The sequence below is a fragment of the Macrosteles quadrilineatus genome, unplaced genomic scaffold, assembly GCF_028750875.1.
Source record: "Macrosteles quadrilineatus isolate MER2022 unplaced genomic scaffold, UCM_ALF_1.0 Scaffold_1__1_contigs__length_201487025, whole genome shotgun sequence".
Lineage (NCBI taxonomy): Eukaryota > Metazoa > Arthropoda > Insecta > Hemiptera > Cicadellidae > Macrosteles > Macrosteles quadrilineatus.
The window spans coordinates 58856283-58871328 of record NW_026542594.1 but is presented as its reverse complement, the minus strand read 5'-3'; the positions used below and the strand labels follow the sequence as shown (position 1 = coordinate 58871328).

The following is a 15046-nucleotide window of genomic DNA, read 5'->3' as shown; positions in this document are numbered from 1 at the left end:
TACCTTCAGGGCCCTGTTTCATAAAAATACTAGTCTAGTAATTACTAGTCTAGTAAATACTAGTCCCGTATTTACCTGTCCTACTAATTTGTGTTTCATAAACGTTTTTATACCACTAGTAAACTAGTGTATTTTACTAGTCACGTGACCAACTTTACAAGGTAAACTTTCAAAACAAATTTCTAACCTCAATCACGGGTTTTCAAACCCTTTATAAAGGGTTTTAATTTTGTTTTCATTTGATACAAAAAGTAAATAGTAGTAGAAACGCAGTATTTTCTTTTAATTAATAACTATACAGACACATAAGTAAAACAATCACACATTATTTATCAAACCGCTATTATTTATGTTCATCAGTGAGCCCGCCGACGCGCCGGCGCGGCATCGCGTCGCTGCAATCAACACGGTGATTGTAGTAGCCCGTTGTAGGCCTAGTTGCGGCGCTCAACAGTTGGGTGGAAATTGATCTGTTGCTGCCGCATTCGCTGTGATTTGTATAGTTTTTGTTTTATTCTGACATATAAAATTAAGCTTGCTATAAGTAAAGAAAAGAAATCTCAAATTTTAAATGTAATTAAATCGTCTAAGGACATTTTGTTTATTGGGCCGGTTTCAAGTACCCTTACCTATGTTTTCAAATATTCGAATGCATAAGGAAAATTGGGGTTAAAAACCATTTGGTGATATTCTAATTTAGAGTCTACAAACCATGAATAATAAGCCTAAACGATTATTGATGTAACAAATAATTGAAACACCGTTACAAGCAATGGAGAAGTAGGTTTTCAAGTATAGTAAAACATGGCATAGTCACTACGGCAGGGACAGGGCGTAGTTTAGAGGTAGAGTTCTTGCTAGTCATGTGGCGGGTCCCTGGTTCAAATCCGTGCCACTCATTATACTTTTTATTCCATTAATTAAACTTGTACATGTTTTTACATTAAAAAAACATGATCAACATCTAATTTTGTTATTACTTTGAATAACAAAATCAGAATACGAAAATGGATTAAAAGTAATGTTTTTATGATAAGCAGTTCAGTTCAACGCCCGAAAATCAAATATAGGCCTACAAAATTTTTATTACATCACAGGGTTTTAGCTATTTAGGGAAGCAAATAATAAGCACCTCAAAAAATACAATGCAACTCATCTTTAAAAGTGTCTTACTATTATTTCCTATTTAAATGTCTTTAAATAAAACCGAGAGCCTTGGGTGTAAAATAATCTGATTAATGTTGCAATGTTGGATACATTTGTTACATCTTTGTATGCAATACACGGTATGCGGTTTTAATTTGGTTTCTCTCAAAGCTTAAAAATCTTTTCTCTGTGATAACTAATAGTTTATATAACCATGAAATTTAACTCAAGTAAAATTAGACTAAAATTTCACATAAATTGATAACTTATAATTATAATTAATTCTAATAGGGCGATTGTACGTGTTTATTTATTCTATGATTGTACATACATTATAACATTTTATTTCTCTCATTTTGTACTACGCCACATTTATTAATTGTAATTTATATCAAATAATTATCATTTTAGCACTCACAGATCTATTTTTATCTTAAATTGAAAACGTGAGCCAATTTGCACTTGCAAAAAGAACTTAATAATTCATTTTTTTTATGATGTGAGTAATGAAATAACTCTCTTTCCAAAAAATACTAGTCTACTTCAAATAATACGGGTGTAGAGAGGTTGTTAGAAAATGGCAAGTATTTACCAGTGTAATTTACAAGAGTAAAACTTTATGAAACACATTGCTGTCTACACTAGTAAAGACCACTAGTAATACTAGTCCCTACACTAGTAACTAGTATTTTACACTAGTAGGTTTTTGAAACGTAGACTTGTAAAATACACTAGTATTACTAGTCTATGGACTAGTAAATACTAGACTAGTAGTTTTATGAAACAGGGCCCAGGAAGATTACCCTCGTCAAACTTTCCCATAATGAATATGTTGTGTAACCTATTAAAAGTTGTAGCCTTACTTAAAACAACATATAATATAGTTGATGGGTAAGAACAGTGCTGATCTTTCTTTAATTAAAGTGCTTAAGTTACTTGGCTTGGTGCTTTCATAACTGCAAACCCAAAATACACCCACAAGTAAAAAATAATCAAGTTATTGTTTGTGTAACCTATGTTTGTGTAACTACATTATTCACATGAAGTGGATGATTTGTTTGGTTTGTCGATAAGCTGTTTTGTTTCAAATGAATTAATAATGTCAAAGATTTGTGATTTTAAATACATAAATTATCATAGTAAAGTTTTCTAAATCATAATAACTTATTCTCAGCTAAATTTTACTATTCCCAGCATTAAAATAGAGTAGTAAGATCCATTATGAGTAAACTTTAAGGTATACAATCCTTGATTGAAATGTAATATACATTAACAGTCATAATACACATCAATTATTATTTAGTAAACTTTGACTATGTTCAAGTAACAAACATATGTTTCTGTTAATAAAAATTATCTCCTATGTTGTCCTTATGGAGAAATACAAAACTTTAAAGGGCCCCAAGGCCTCACTCTCTAATTATTTCCCTAAACAGAAAGTTTCCTCCACAACTTCACGTTACGCTCTTTCCAATGACACCAAAAACATATCAGTTCAGTAGTTTCGGAGGAGTAATTGTCCCAAAAAACCTGCTTGCGTATTAAAAAAGTACTAGTGTCCCTGTTGCTCGAATTTGAGCAATTGCTAAGTATTACAGGCGTTATTTTAAAACGAATAACAGTAATAATTTCGGATGACTTTAAAAGATCCGACTCAAAGATTATGGAAATACTCAAGATGTACACAACAGATCGATTTAATTAAAATTTCTTGTAAATATCTTATCATTTTTCTAAAGCTGATCTTGTTTTTTAGTGTTTTATACAAACAGCCTTACTCATAGCTGCATTAGGTTGTCCATATAACTATTATAAATAAAAAAAAAAAAACATTATTTCTATTTCTTCTCCTTGGTGTTGTCCTATGACTTTCCTATGTTTCCATAGTTTGCAATTCGGCTCTTTCAATGATTACTAAGAAATTCAGCACAGTGTTAATTCAGTTTTCCTTTTAGTAGGTACATCAAATTATCCAGGCTCTCTTGCTTTTTTCCATTGTAATATTTACGCCAACCCAAATTAAAAAAGTAAATATTTCATTTCAAAAATGTACAAAAAATCTTTCTATACTAGATTAATGACCTTTCTTGAAAGTAACCGCTTAATTGATGGTAACCAACATGGATTTAGGACTGGAAAGTCGACCAAAACAGCAACCGTTCAATTTATCGATTCCATTATTGATGCCATTGATAGCGGGGGTGAAAAATGTATTGGACTATTTATGGACCTACAAAAGGCATTTGATAGAGTCTGTCATGGTACCATGGTTAAAATTTTGACACAGTTTGGTATTAAGGCAAAGCACTTGATTGGTTCAGATCATATCTAACCGATAGGCAACAGTTTGTTGAAATAGCTTATACAACTGGCGGAAAACAAACAAAAATCAATTCAAAAACACAGTGCATAAAATTTGGAGTCCCACAGTGGTCAATATTAGGCCCATTATTATTCATTATCTACATAAATGGAATTAATGATATATTGGATGATCATAATGCCAACAAAGTAGTTTTGTATGCTGATGATTCAAATTTGAAAGTTTCAGGACCAACTGATGAACATATTAAAAGATCTGCAGAAGAAGAGTTAAATAACATAGTTTCATTTTTGACAAATCTAAACTTACAGATAAATTTAAATAAAACAAACTTTATAAATTTCAATACAAATAAGAACCAAAATGGTTTTTCAACAGAAATAAAATTAAATGACAACATTATTTCAGAAGTAACGGATGGTAAATTTTTGGGGTTAACTGTGGATTGCAATTTCAACTGGAATAAACATGTTAACAAAGTTTAAGGCAAGATGAATTCAGGAATTTATGTCCTTAGAAGATTATCTAAATTCTGTGATTTAGCCACTTTAAAAGTAATATATTTTAGCTTGATTCACTCACATTTGGCATATAACATTTGTGTATACGGAGCAACAACTCACAAAAACTTAAAAAAGTTATTGAAACTCCAAAAGAAATGTTAAGAATCATGCTAGGTTTGAAGTACAAGGCTCATGTAAAGGATAGGTTTAGTGAACTAGGAATTTTACCAGTATTTAATTTATATGTATATGAATGTGTAATGTATGTGAAACAAAACATGACTAATACCAGTTTTCTTGGCCATAATCAAACTTACAATACTAGGCACAAAAATTATTTGAAATTAAAAACACATAAATTAGAATTAAAAAAAGACCACATATTAGGGCCTCGCTCTCTAAATTTCCCTAAAAAGAATGTTTCCTGCACCACTTCACGTTACGCTCTTTCCAATGACACAAAAAAACATGTCAATCGGTTCAGTAGTTTCGGAGGAGTAATTGTCACAAAAAACCGTATTAAATAAGTATAGATGAGCTAAAGCAACTGTTATGACCCATCAACTTTGTCAGCAACAAAAAATAAGGTAGAAAATAGAATTTTCGGTAACTGGCTCACACAACTACAGTATCCAATAGTCAATGCGTGTACATTACATGTTTCTGGTCGAGTTTTCGACCACTGGACGACCACTAGTACGTGAAGTGGTGCAGGAAACTTTCTGTTTAGGGAAATTTAGAGAGTGAGGCCCTGGGGCCCTTTAAAGTTTTGTATTTCTCCATAAGATTAACATTGGAAACAAACATTGTTATGAAACTCCAGCTGTTGTCAGAAATTAAAAATGAGAAGAAGAACATATGTTAATTGTAAACAGTCAATAAGTTTGCTAATTTAACAGTTTGCTACCAACAGTTTACTGACCTGGTTCAAATCAAATAAAATCAAATCAAATATGTCTTATTTATAATATGTACAATTTATGTACAATGAATGGTGTCAGATCTTATTTCTAAGAAATAAAAATAAGTACATTAAAATTAGCCTATTTACAAGTATAATACAATATACCTAAATCTTACCAACAACGCCATTTTTGTTATTTAAAAATTCATTAATAGAATAACAAGTGTTCTCAATCATGAATCTCTTTAAATTTTTTTTTTTTTATTTCTTAATATTAATCACACTTTTCAAACTTTCTGGCAATCTATTAAAGAATTTGGCGCTCCTATATGTGGTCTTTTTTTAATTCTAATTTATGTGTTTCTAATTTCAAATCATTTTTGTGCCTAGTGTTGTAAGTTTGATTATGGCCAAGAAAACTGGTATTAGTCATGTTTTGTTTCACATACATTACACATTCATATACATATAAATTAAATACTGGTAAAATAAAGTTTCGTATTTCTCCATAAGATTAACATAGGAAACAAAAATTGTTATGAAATTTGAAATGATTTTCATCCCGTCTCCTTGAATGCTAGTACCTTTTATCTATATATATATATATATATATATATATAAAGCTCAAATACCATTCACTCACTCATCACGAAATCTCAGAAACCATAAGACCTAGGAACCTTAAACTTGGCAGGCATCTTCCTTTTGGGTAGTAGACGATCACTAAGAAAGGATTTTACCCTCCGACCTCTGGGCTCCGCCCCAGTGGCTCTGGAGTTTCCCATGTTAACCTTATGAGTACTCATATTTAAATGGAATTAATGAATCTTAACAGCTGTTTCAATTAAACAATTTGGTTCTGTTCTATAATGTTCAATAGCATTAAAGTTACAAGGATTACCAACAGGGTGCAACACTATTATTTCTTTTACATTTATGACAACAGCTAATTTGCAACCAAAAGGTGAGTGAGCGTAGCGAACGAACTTCTACCTGGAGGCGAGTTAGCGTAGCGAACGAGCTAACCTGAAGGCAAGTGAGCGCAGCGAACGAGCTCTAACCTAAAAGTGAGTGAGCGTAGCGAACGAACTTCAACCAGGACGTGATTGAGCCATGCGAACGAGCTCACTTATGAAGTTAAACGGGGCAAAGCCCGCGGGTTCAACCAGGACGTGATTGAGCCATGCGAACGAGCTCACTTATGAAGTTAAACGGGGCAAAGCCCGCGGGTACAGCTAGTTTTGTATAAAGTAATAGTTACTTTGATGATTTTATATATATCAATAAGTGCTGCGTGCTGTAATGAATGCTTTTTATTATCAAAATAAGTAATCAATTATTAATTTTTGATAATACAATACATGGGTCATTGAATACCATAATTTGGGGTAGTTTCCTATTTGTAACTTGGAAATAATAATAATATTGATTAAGTTAATTCTAGAAGATGAAAAATAGTAATCGTATTCATAAACCTGTTGTCAAAACAGCAATGAGGGTGTAAGGGTTTATTGTTTCAAAGGCAAGGGTGTTTCAAGGACAAAGTGTTGGGCCTCCCGGCTTAGGGGGGGAGGGGTGGTGTTGAGACTGTGTTTTAGTTAGAAAATATAAATAAAATTAGAAGCTTTAACAATTAACATTTAAAGTTCAGAAGATGACTAGTTTCGGGTACAAAGACCCATTGTCAAATCCTATTCAAAACATCATGTAGAAGCTAGTAAAAAATCCGACGGAAGTCTTCATCATTATATAAATACAAGTTGACACATAAAGTTCATTATTTAAAAAACACAAGTTACGGCACATATAAGACGATTGACATTTAACACGGGACAAACCGACACAGGTTACACGGCGGACACGACAGAACTATCCATTGTCCAGTTGGTGACATTGACCTTGGGGGAGGGGGTACGTCAGCTGATAAAGACTTGTATTAGCTCTGTTGTCGATGCTTGCAATTCTATCGAATAAAATATTTGAACCAAAATTTAGTTTTTCATTCAAGACGTCTTGAGGGGATTTTTTATTAGCTTTATAAATTTCTAGACTCTCTAAGACGTTCATGAGAGGGCCTTTACTGCATTTGTGCAAGATTTGTAAATTATTTCGGCAACTATTGACATTGTGATTGGTATTAATTAAATGTTCTGCAAATTTGGAACGTTGTAGTGACAGTTTTGGTTTAGGGAGATGTTCTTTAAACCTGGTGTCAAATCAATTAAATCAATAAAAATCATTAAAATCAATCTAAATCATTATCATTTTGTTTACGGTTGTTTAGGCTCAAATGATGTTGTAGTTTGTTTGACGTTTTACTGGCTAAGGTGATTTTATGTTTCTTTAATTTGTTTTTTAAGGTATAGTGTAGGTTGGCTCCGAATTCGACAGATACAAAGTTGCTGGGTTTATCAATCGGTTTACTAATTTTGTTTTTTTGTTTGTTGATTATCTTATCAATAATACTGCTGGGGTAGCCATTGCTAACAGCTATATGTTTCAGAATGAGGTACTCAGAGTTGTAGTCTTCTGGTGACATTGGGATTCTTAACATTCTGTTAACGAAGCTGTTGTAAGCTGCCATTTTGTGAGCTTGTGGATGATTAGATGAGGCATGAATGGTGTTATCGGTAGTAGTTGGTTTCCTGTATATTTTGAATTTTATGTTGTCATTGTCTTTGGTAAGCGTTAAACCCAGAAAATTTAAAGATTGGTTTAGTTCGACTTCCAAAGTAAACTTCAAATTAGAAGATATGTTATTTAAATAATTATTCAGAAGCTGCAGTTGTCTAGAGTTGCCTTTAAAAACCAAGAATATGTCGTCCACATATCTTTTGTAAAAAATTATATTATTGCAGAGTTTATTGCTGTCGGAGAAAATGGATTCATTCTCGAAGTGGTTCAAGTAAATTTCCGATAATATGCTGGACAGGGGAGAGCCCATAGCCAAGCCGTCGTTTTGTAAATAGAATTTGTCGTTAAATGAAAAATAGTTTTGTTCTAAGGTGATTCTGAGTAAGGTAATCAATTCATCAATTGCTTCGGGGCTAAGTTCGGAGTTTTTTGACAGGTTGTCTCGAGTAATATCTAATGTCTTCTTGATTGGGACGTTGGTATATAAATTTACAATGTCTAGTGAAGCCAGTATAGGGAAGGTATGGGGGTTTAGTGAGTGGGAGAAAATTTCGCGCCGTTCCGGCCAAACCTCGCATGCGGGGTTGGTTCGGCAAATTGGCCACAACCTAAACCCCAACTCTCACTTGTTAGCTGCGGAGAGCTACCTTCTGCCACTGGGTGTTGGTCCACCTACAGAACCAAGTGAGGGGGGCCCTAGACTAAGGTGTAATGCGATCCGTGCCAAGAGTCTTGTGGCACTGGGGGCCTAATATTCAGTGTCTTAACGGAGCCTTCTGGGAACCAGGGGTAACCCAGTCGTACACACCCCTTATCTCTCTAATCGGGTCACTGGGGAGGTGGACTTAAATACCCGGTATTCGTGAGAACAATGTAGACAGTCTGACCCAAATGGAGGAGAAAGGTCTACTGAAATCTGACGATGACGACAAGCTCGCAGAAACCGGAAAGGAACGAAAAACGACTTTCCAGGGGCGAGTTGCAAAGATGGAGGATAGCGGATGCTTTAGCCAAAGGCGAAAAGGTGCTATCCAGAAGTGAGAGGAGGCTGGTGTGGGCTGCCAAGCACCGGGAACTAGGATGCTGGGAAAAAGCAGAGCAAGGGTGGTACCCCCAAAGCTGACTCTAATGAAGCCTCCAGGAAGAAAGGTGGAGGCTGTGCTGACGCAGCCACAAAGGATTGGCTGGTCAAGCAAGTTCAGGAGCTGAGACCTTTCAGGGAAATCTCGCTACGGCTTGCCCCAGCCAGAGACCTTGTGAAAGCTGTGAAGGTATATTTATGTGCCCAGCCCTACAAGGTCTGCGTATGAGATCCCTCGTACGAAAAACTACTTTCCAGGGGTGAGTTGCAAAGACGGAGGATAGCGGATGCTTTAGCCAAAGGCGAAAAGGTGCTATCCAGAAGTGAGAGGAGGCTGGTGTGGGCTGCCAAGCACCCTAACTCTGCTGCCTGCAAAGCCAGTTCCTCCGGGAACTAGGATGCTGGGAAAAAGCAGAGCAAGGGTGGTACCCCCAAAGCTGACTCTAATGAAGCCTCCAGGAAGAAAGGTGGAGGCTGTGCTGACGCAGCCACAAAGGATTGGCTGGTCAAGCAAGTTCAGAAGCTGAGTCCTTTCAGGGAAATCTCGCTACGGCTTGCCCCAGCCAGAGACCTTGTGAAAGCTGTGAAGGTATATTTAGGTGCCCAGCCCTACAAGGTCTGCGTATGAGATCCCTTGGCCTATTGATGGGAGATCAAAGGGAAGAACAGGTCACCATAGTCAAGAGGCTCTCACGGTTCACCAAGGACGTGGGATTTGACGGAGAATGAGGACCTGTGAACGAGGGTGCACAATAAGCTGTTCTAGCTGCGATGCAATCCCATGGTAACTTGTAAGCCTGGCCCTCTGTTAAAAAAAAAAAAAAAAGGCCTTCGATATCCTTTTATTTCTTGCATCTTAATTTAGTTCAGTTCAGTTATTATTGTGATTATCTACTATTTGATGTCTTGACAATTAATTCTGAATGTTCTTTAACATATTAAAATAACATTGTGTTTATTAAAAAATTGTCTGAACATTATTATTATTATGCACTTTTTTTAGAAAAAAAAGGCTTAATAATTTAGATAAGGTGACGCTAGGAAAAGCTCGGCTAGAAAATGTTTTAAAAAGCTCGGCTCGGCTCGACTCGAGGTTGAAAATGCTTACAAGCAGAACATTGCGGAGACTGAAAAATCCATCTTCAGGATATTATCAGGTTCTTTGAGCTCCAAATATCCTTTGCAATACACTACCACATACATGGATATCCTTCACACACACCAAAATGTAACAGCTTTGCGGCAGGCTATCTGATAACAAAATTGCAGCGCACGCTAGCTGCACAGGAAAAATAGACAGATAAAAAAAAACAATTCGAGTGCAAAAGCACATTGCTCACTCGAACAAGCCATGTCTTCTACTGACAGTGAAATTCTTATAAATTCCCAAAACAAAAGCGTCATTTGAGCCTAACCCCATTCCTCCAGCACACCCCCACTACTCACAGCGCCATCTTAAAAGTAGGGATATTTCCCTGCCCCACCCTGTACTTTCAGTTGGCAATACTGGCTTCTAGCCTCAAGCGAGGAGGTTCAACCACGGGAAGCACCTCAAACTCCTGGGTAATCCCGGTTAGCTCCTCCCACTCTGCCCCCTGTCGCCACCTAAAAGACGATCAAGTGATTTGTTGGTCGGGTCTTTTAACGGCCAGTTGGTTTCTCGTATTTAATCATTTAGTTTTACAGACCGGTCAATGGGACTGACGATGAAATAACTTGTCGACGTACAGGTTTGTATTTATCTATTTAATGAAAAAAGACGGTCTAGTGGCCAGACGACTAAGTATCTTGTCGATCTACTGGTGGCCCCCCATTAGCAACTAACATAATAAAACTCTGTTTTCCAGTTAATTTTCTACGAATCTTTTTTAATACATCCCAAAATCATCCTGTTATACCCAATCACGTTTTTCTGAAATTTCAAATCGGTCTCAACTAAAAACAGTTTACTTAATCTGAAATTAACTAAAATGCTATTTTTAGAATAACTAAGTTATCTTCATCCACCTAAATTTCATATAGTTCAAACAAATTCACACCTTCTCAAAAAGTCTATAGTTCTCTCAAATGGAAACTCTGATCTAAATAGAAATAGTGGGTTTTAGTTATTTTCAAATGTATATACAAATTTACTAAAACTTTTATTAGCTGAGTTTAGAAGATGGGTTTTCAAAAAAAGTTCAGAGCTGCAATATGTAGTGCATGGATACTGTAACATAAGGTTCATCTTATAATCAAAAGACTATTTACTATTTAGTTTTACATAGCAGACTTACCGGTTAGCTGAGTTCATTCCATCCTTCATCATTCCGCTAAGCTTTCGCTCCCCTGTTCTCGTGTAGTCCCCCTAGCAAAGGTAAAATAACATTGGTTTTACAATCAAAACGGCTGAAGCAATCCACACAAAATTTAGCACAGTCATAGTAACCAACTATGTTAAGGTATATCTGAAATGGTACGAATTGGACAAAGGGCTATTCTCTACGTGAATTTAAACTTTTATAAATTTAACATAGGCCTTATGGGTCTATTGGTCTCCAATCCCCATGTTATTTTTTGCAAGATAACAATAAAAGGTAAACAAACAAGTCTTAACATATGCACCACCTCTAAACCATCTCATAAACCACCTCTTAACCATCTAATAAACCACCTCCACCAATCAGCAGCTTCAAATTTAAAGAAGTTGATGAAGGAGTAATAGAAAAGATAATTTAGTCTTTTGGTAATAGATTTTCAACAGGAATGGATGACATACAGTAGAACCTCAATTAACCGGGGTAATAGGGGTGAGGGAAACCAGGATAACTGAAACTACAGTTAATCTAACATGACATAAAAGCCTAAAACATGGTGTCTACTAAACCTGGTTTGAAAAATTCAAGGAGTTTTCCAGGAGAATTCAAGACAAATTCCTGAATTTTAAGGAGCTACTATCGGAACCCGTTTAACTAATCGCAACCAGCTAATAAATGAAAATGATTATTATTAGGCTATTATTATTATTAATAATGATTATTATTATTTGAAACAAAACATTTCCAAAGAATAATATTTTATACAACATAATAAAACAGTATAACTGGTAGGTAAGGCGACACCAGTTATCATCTCCCGCGATTGTGGGAATATCAGTGAGCATATCTTGCAGTATCTTCAACATCAGCGACAAAACGTCACACCGTCAACGATCACGGCAACACCCGTATTCATATTTTGCGGTTTGGGCGACACCGATAACCGTCTCTCGCGATCGCGGCAATTCCCGTAGGCATATCTTGCGGTTTCGGCAACACCGATAATCGCCTACCGCGATCGCGGCAATAGCCGTGAGGAAATCTCGCGGGTTCGGCGACACCGATAATCGTCTCCCGTGATCGCGGCAACACCCGTGGGCATATCTCGTGGTTTCGGCGACACCGATAATCGCCTACCGCGATCGCGGCAATAGCCGTGAGGAAATCTCGCGGGTTCGGCGACACCGATAATCGTCTCTCGCGATCGCGGCAATACCCGTGTTGAGCATATCTTGCGGTTTTAGCAACACCGATAATCGTTTCCCGCGATCGCGGCAACACCCGTAGGCATCTCACGCGTCTCTCGCGATTGCGGCAATACTCGTGAGCATATCTTGCGGTTTCGGCAACACCGATAATCGTCTCCCGCGATCGCGGCAATACCCGTGAGCATATCTTGCGGCTTTAGCAACACCGATAATCGTCTCCCGCGATCGCGGCAATACCCGTGCGCATATCTTGCGTTTTTAGCAACACCGATGATCGTTTCCCGCGATCGCGGCAACGCCCGTAGGCATCTCACGTGGTTTCGGCGACACCGATAATCGTCTCTCGCGATCGCGGCAATACCCGTGAGCATATCTTGCGGTTTCGGCAACACCGATAATCGTCTCCCGCGATCGCGGCAATACCCGTGAGCATATCTTGCGGCTTTAGCAACACCGATAATCGTCTCCCGCGATCGCGGCAATACCCGTGCGCATATCGCGGCAACGCCCGTAGGCATCTCACGTGGTTTCGGCGACACCGATAATCGTCTCTCGCGATCGCGGCAATACCCGTGAGCATATCTTGCGGTTTCGGCAACACCGATAATCGTCTCCCGCGATCGCGGCAATACCCGTGAGCATATCTTGCGGCTTTAGCAACACCGATAATCGTCTCCCGCGATCGCGGCAATACCCGTGAGCATATCTTGCGGTTTCGGCAACACCGATAATCGTTTCCCGCGATCGTGGCAACAAAAGCGGTAGTGTTTCGGTTAGGCGACGATTCCGATGACTGGGCTCCGGATTCCCGGAGGTTTGGGTGGATTCCTGGAGTTTTCCAGGACATTTCAAGGTAAGATAAAATTCCCGGAGGTTTCCCGGTTTTCCCGAATTTCCCGGAGAGTAGACACCATGTAAAACTATGTAAATGGCCTTTAATGTGGTAATTTGCCTTTTATTACATCATCAAAATACAATTAGTAGGCTCTTGCTCAATCATGATATGTAAAGTTAATAACCTTGTAATAAAAACTGTAACGTAAAATCACAGCTTACTCAAACAAAAAAATTATGATGACTCTTAACCGTAGTGGAGTGAGTTCAGCTTTTGTTTACCAGTGAAAATAAACTGTTTTTTGGTGGTTATTTTTTCGAGTGTTGGTGGGGTGTTTTGGGTCAAGGTGCATCCCTTAGGGGTCCGTCAAGGTGCCAAAACTTGGATTTGATCTCTGGCTGTGAATTTTAATTCATTAACGTCAAAAGGCAAGTGCATAACCTCAAAGTAACACTCGGGTGGTAAAACCCATTCTATTAGTTTTTTTTTTTTTTTTTTTTTTTTACATTTTGGCTAGGCAGTAAGTCATTTTCTTCTGTACATAGCTCTTACACACTCTTTTGAATGCTCACAATTGTTTTTTCCGCCCCAACAGAACTTTTTTAGGACTGTTAAAAATTTGTTCTTCAACTTCCAGTTTTGGGCGTTTTTTGGAGTTTTTTGGGCAAAAAGCCCGCAGGTCAGGATCAGAAAACACAATAGACTCAGCAAGACACCAAGTTTGAACATTTTCTATCAACAAACAGCTTCAATAAAAGGAAATTAGGCCACAACACAGGATCTACGATTTTTTTGGAAACAACACAGCTTCATCAAAATTTCTTTCACACAAAAATACAGGTCGCTGTTAGGGTGCTTCCCACCAAATTTTGAGAAAATCAGTCCGTGGGATTGCAAAAAAAAAATTAAAAAATTTTAATAATTTTTTTTTTGCCTTAAGGTAAATTTTTAGATTCATTGAAGCACATGTCAGTTTTTGAGGTTATTTCCTGTTAGCTCCTTAATGGAAAATTTTTTTAGATTTGGTTTGGTCAGAATCCGATTTTTTCACTTCCGGACAGATTCCCGCCATTTTCAAACCAAAAAAACAGTGAGAAGTATAAGAATATTAAATTTGTTTGAGTCACTTTTCAACAACAACAGGAATTGGAAGAGGATTACCCAAAAGGGTAATTTTGGGCAGGTTTAACCTTCTCTGGGGACAATTTCCCTCAGGGATAATTTTTTGGCACCCACTGGGATCTGGGCCCCCCTCAGGGAAAAAAGGGAGAAGGCGAAGGGATTTTCTTGGAGACTTCAATGGTCGGAGTAACAGAAGCATTTGACTTAGGAGACTTCAACGGTGGGTCATTGGAAGGCTTGGAGACTTGAACGTGGGGGTGGCCTGAAGCAGCACTGAAAAAAAAATAGTATATCCACATTGCCCCAATTTCAAAAGTTTTTTTGGGTTTTCACTTGGTAATCTTGTTAGGAGTGCAGTGCACGTCACTTTGATTGTCGGAAGCCACGCCCGTGGCTCGGCCGGGGCTACTGGCCTTCGACCAAGATGGAAAAGACGATTATCAAAAATTCTTCGGAAGATCATCTAGGTTGAGTCGATCGCCTATCAAGACTCCAGGAGGGCAGCAACAAGGCGATGCGGAGGAGGCAGGCTTGGAAAGGTCACCGATAAATGATGCTGCGGACCTGGCAGCAAGGAAGGCGGCGGAGGTGGCTCAGCATGCCGAAAACCTTGACAGGGCCAATCGGGAAGCTAAGGTGGCTGAAGATGAGCTCAGGCGCCTTCAACAAGAGGAGGCAAGATCTAGGATGTGGCAGAAGGGTCCACATCCACCATCTGGCCACTGTGTCCAGCCAGTCTTGTTTGAGTGAGAGCTCCAATTCTAAGAGGAAGAGGATCAACGAGGATGAACTTTTGGAGGACTTCAGGTACAGTGGAGGACTGGGTGATCAGACATCCTTCAAGGGAGCGGCAAGAGAAATAGTGGGCCACTGTGAAAAACTGTTTGGACCGAATAAAGTGGCCATACTTGAAAGATTGAACTTCATGTCTGTCATCATGTCTCGCCAGGCTAGTGAGATTGAGTACCTGAGCGGTTTGGTGGATGGAAGAGC

General features: G+C 38.0%; 1 protein-coding gene across 1 annotated transcript in view; it reads right to left on the bottom strand.

The window, feature by feature from the left end:
- The window catches only part of LOC128997356 (phosphatidylinositide phosphatase SAC2), a 124538-nt gene that overhangs the window by 50876 nt on the left and 58616 nt on the right, over positions 1 to 15046 (bottom strand). Inside the window, exon 11 of the mRNA XM_054422997.1 lies at positions 10868 to 10938. Within this exon, the coding sequence (XP_054278972.1) occupies positions 10868 to 10938 (71 nt within the window). The remainder of the gene's footprint in view (positions 1 to 10867; positions 10939 to 15046) is intronic.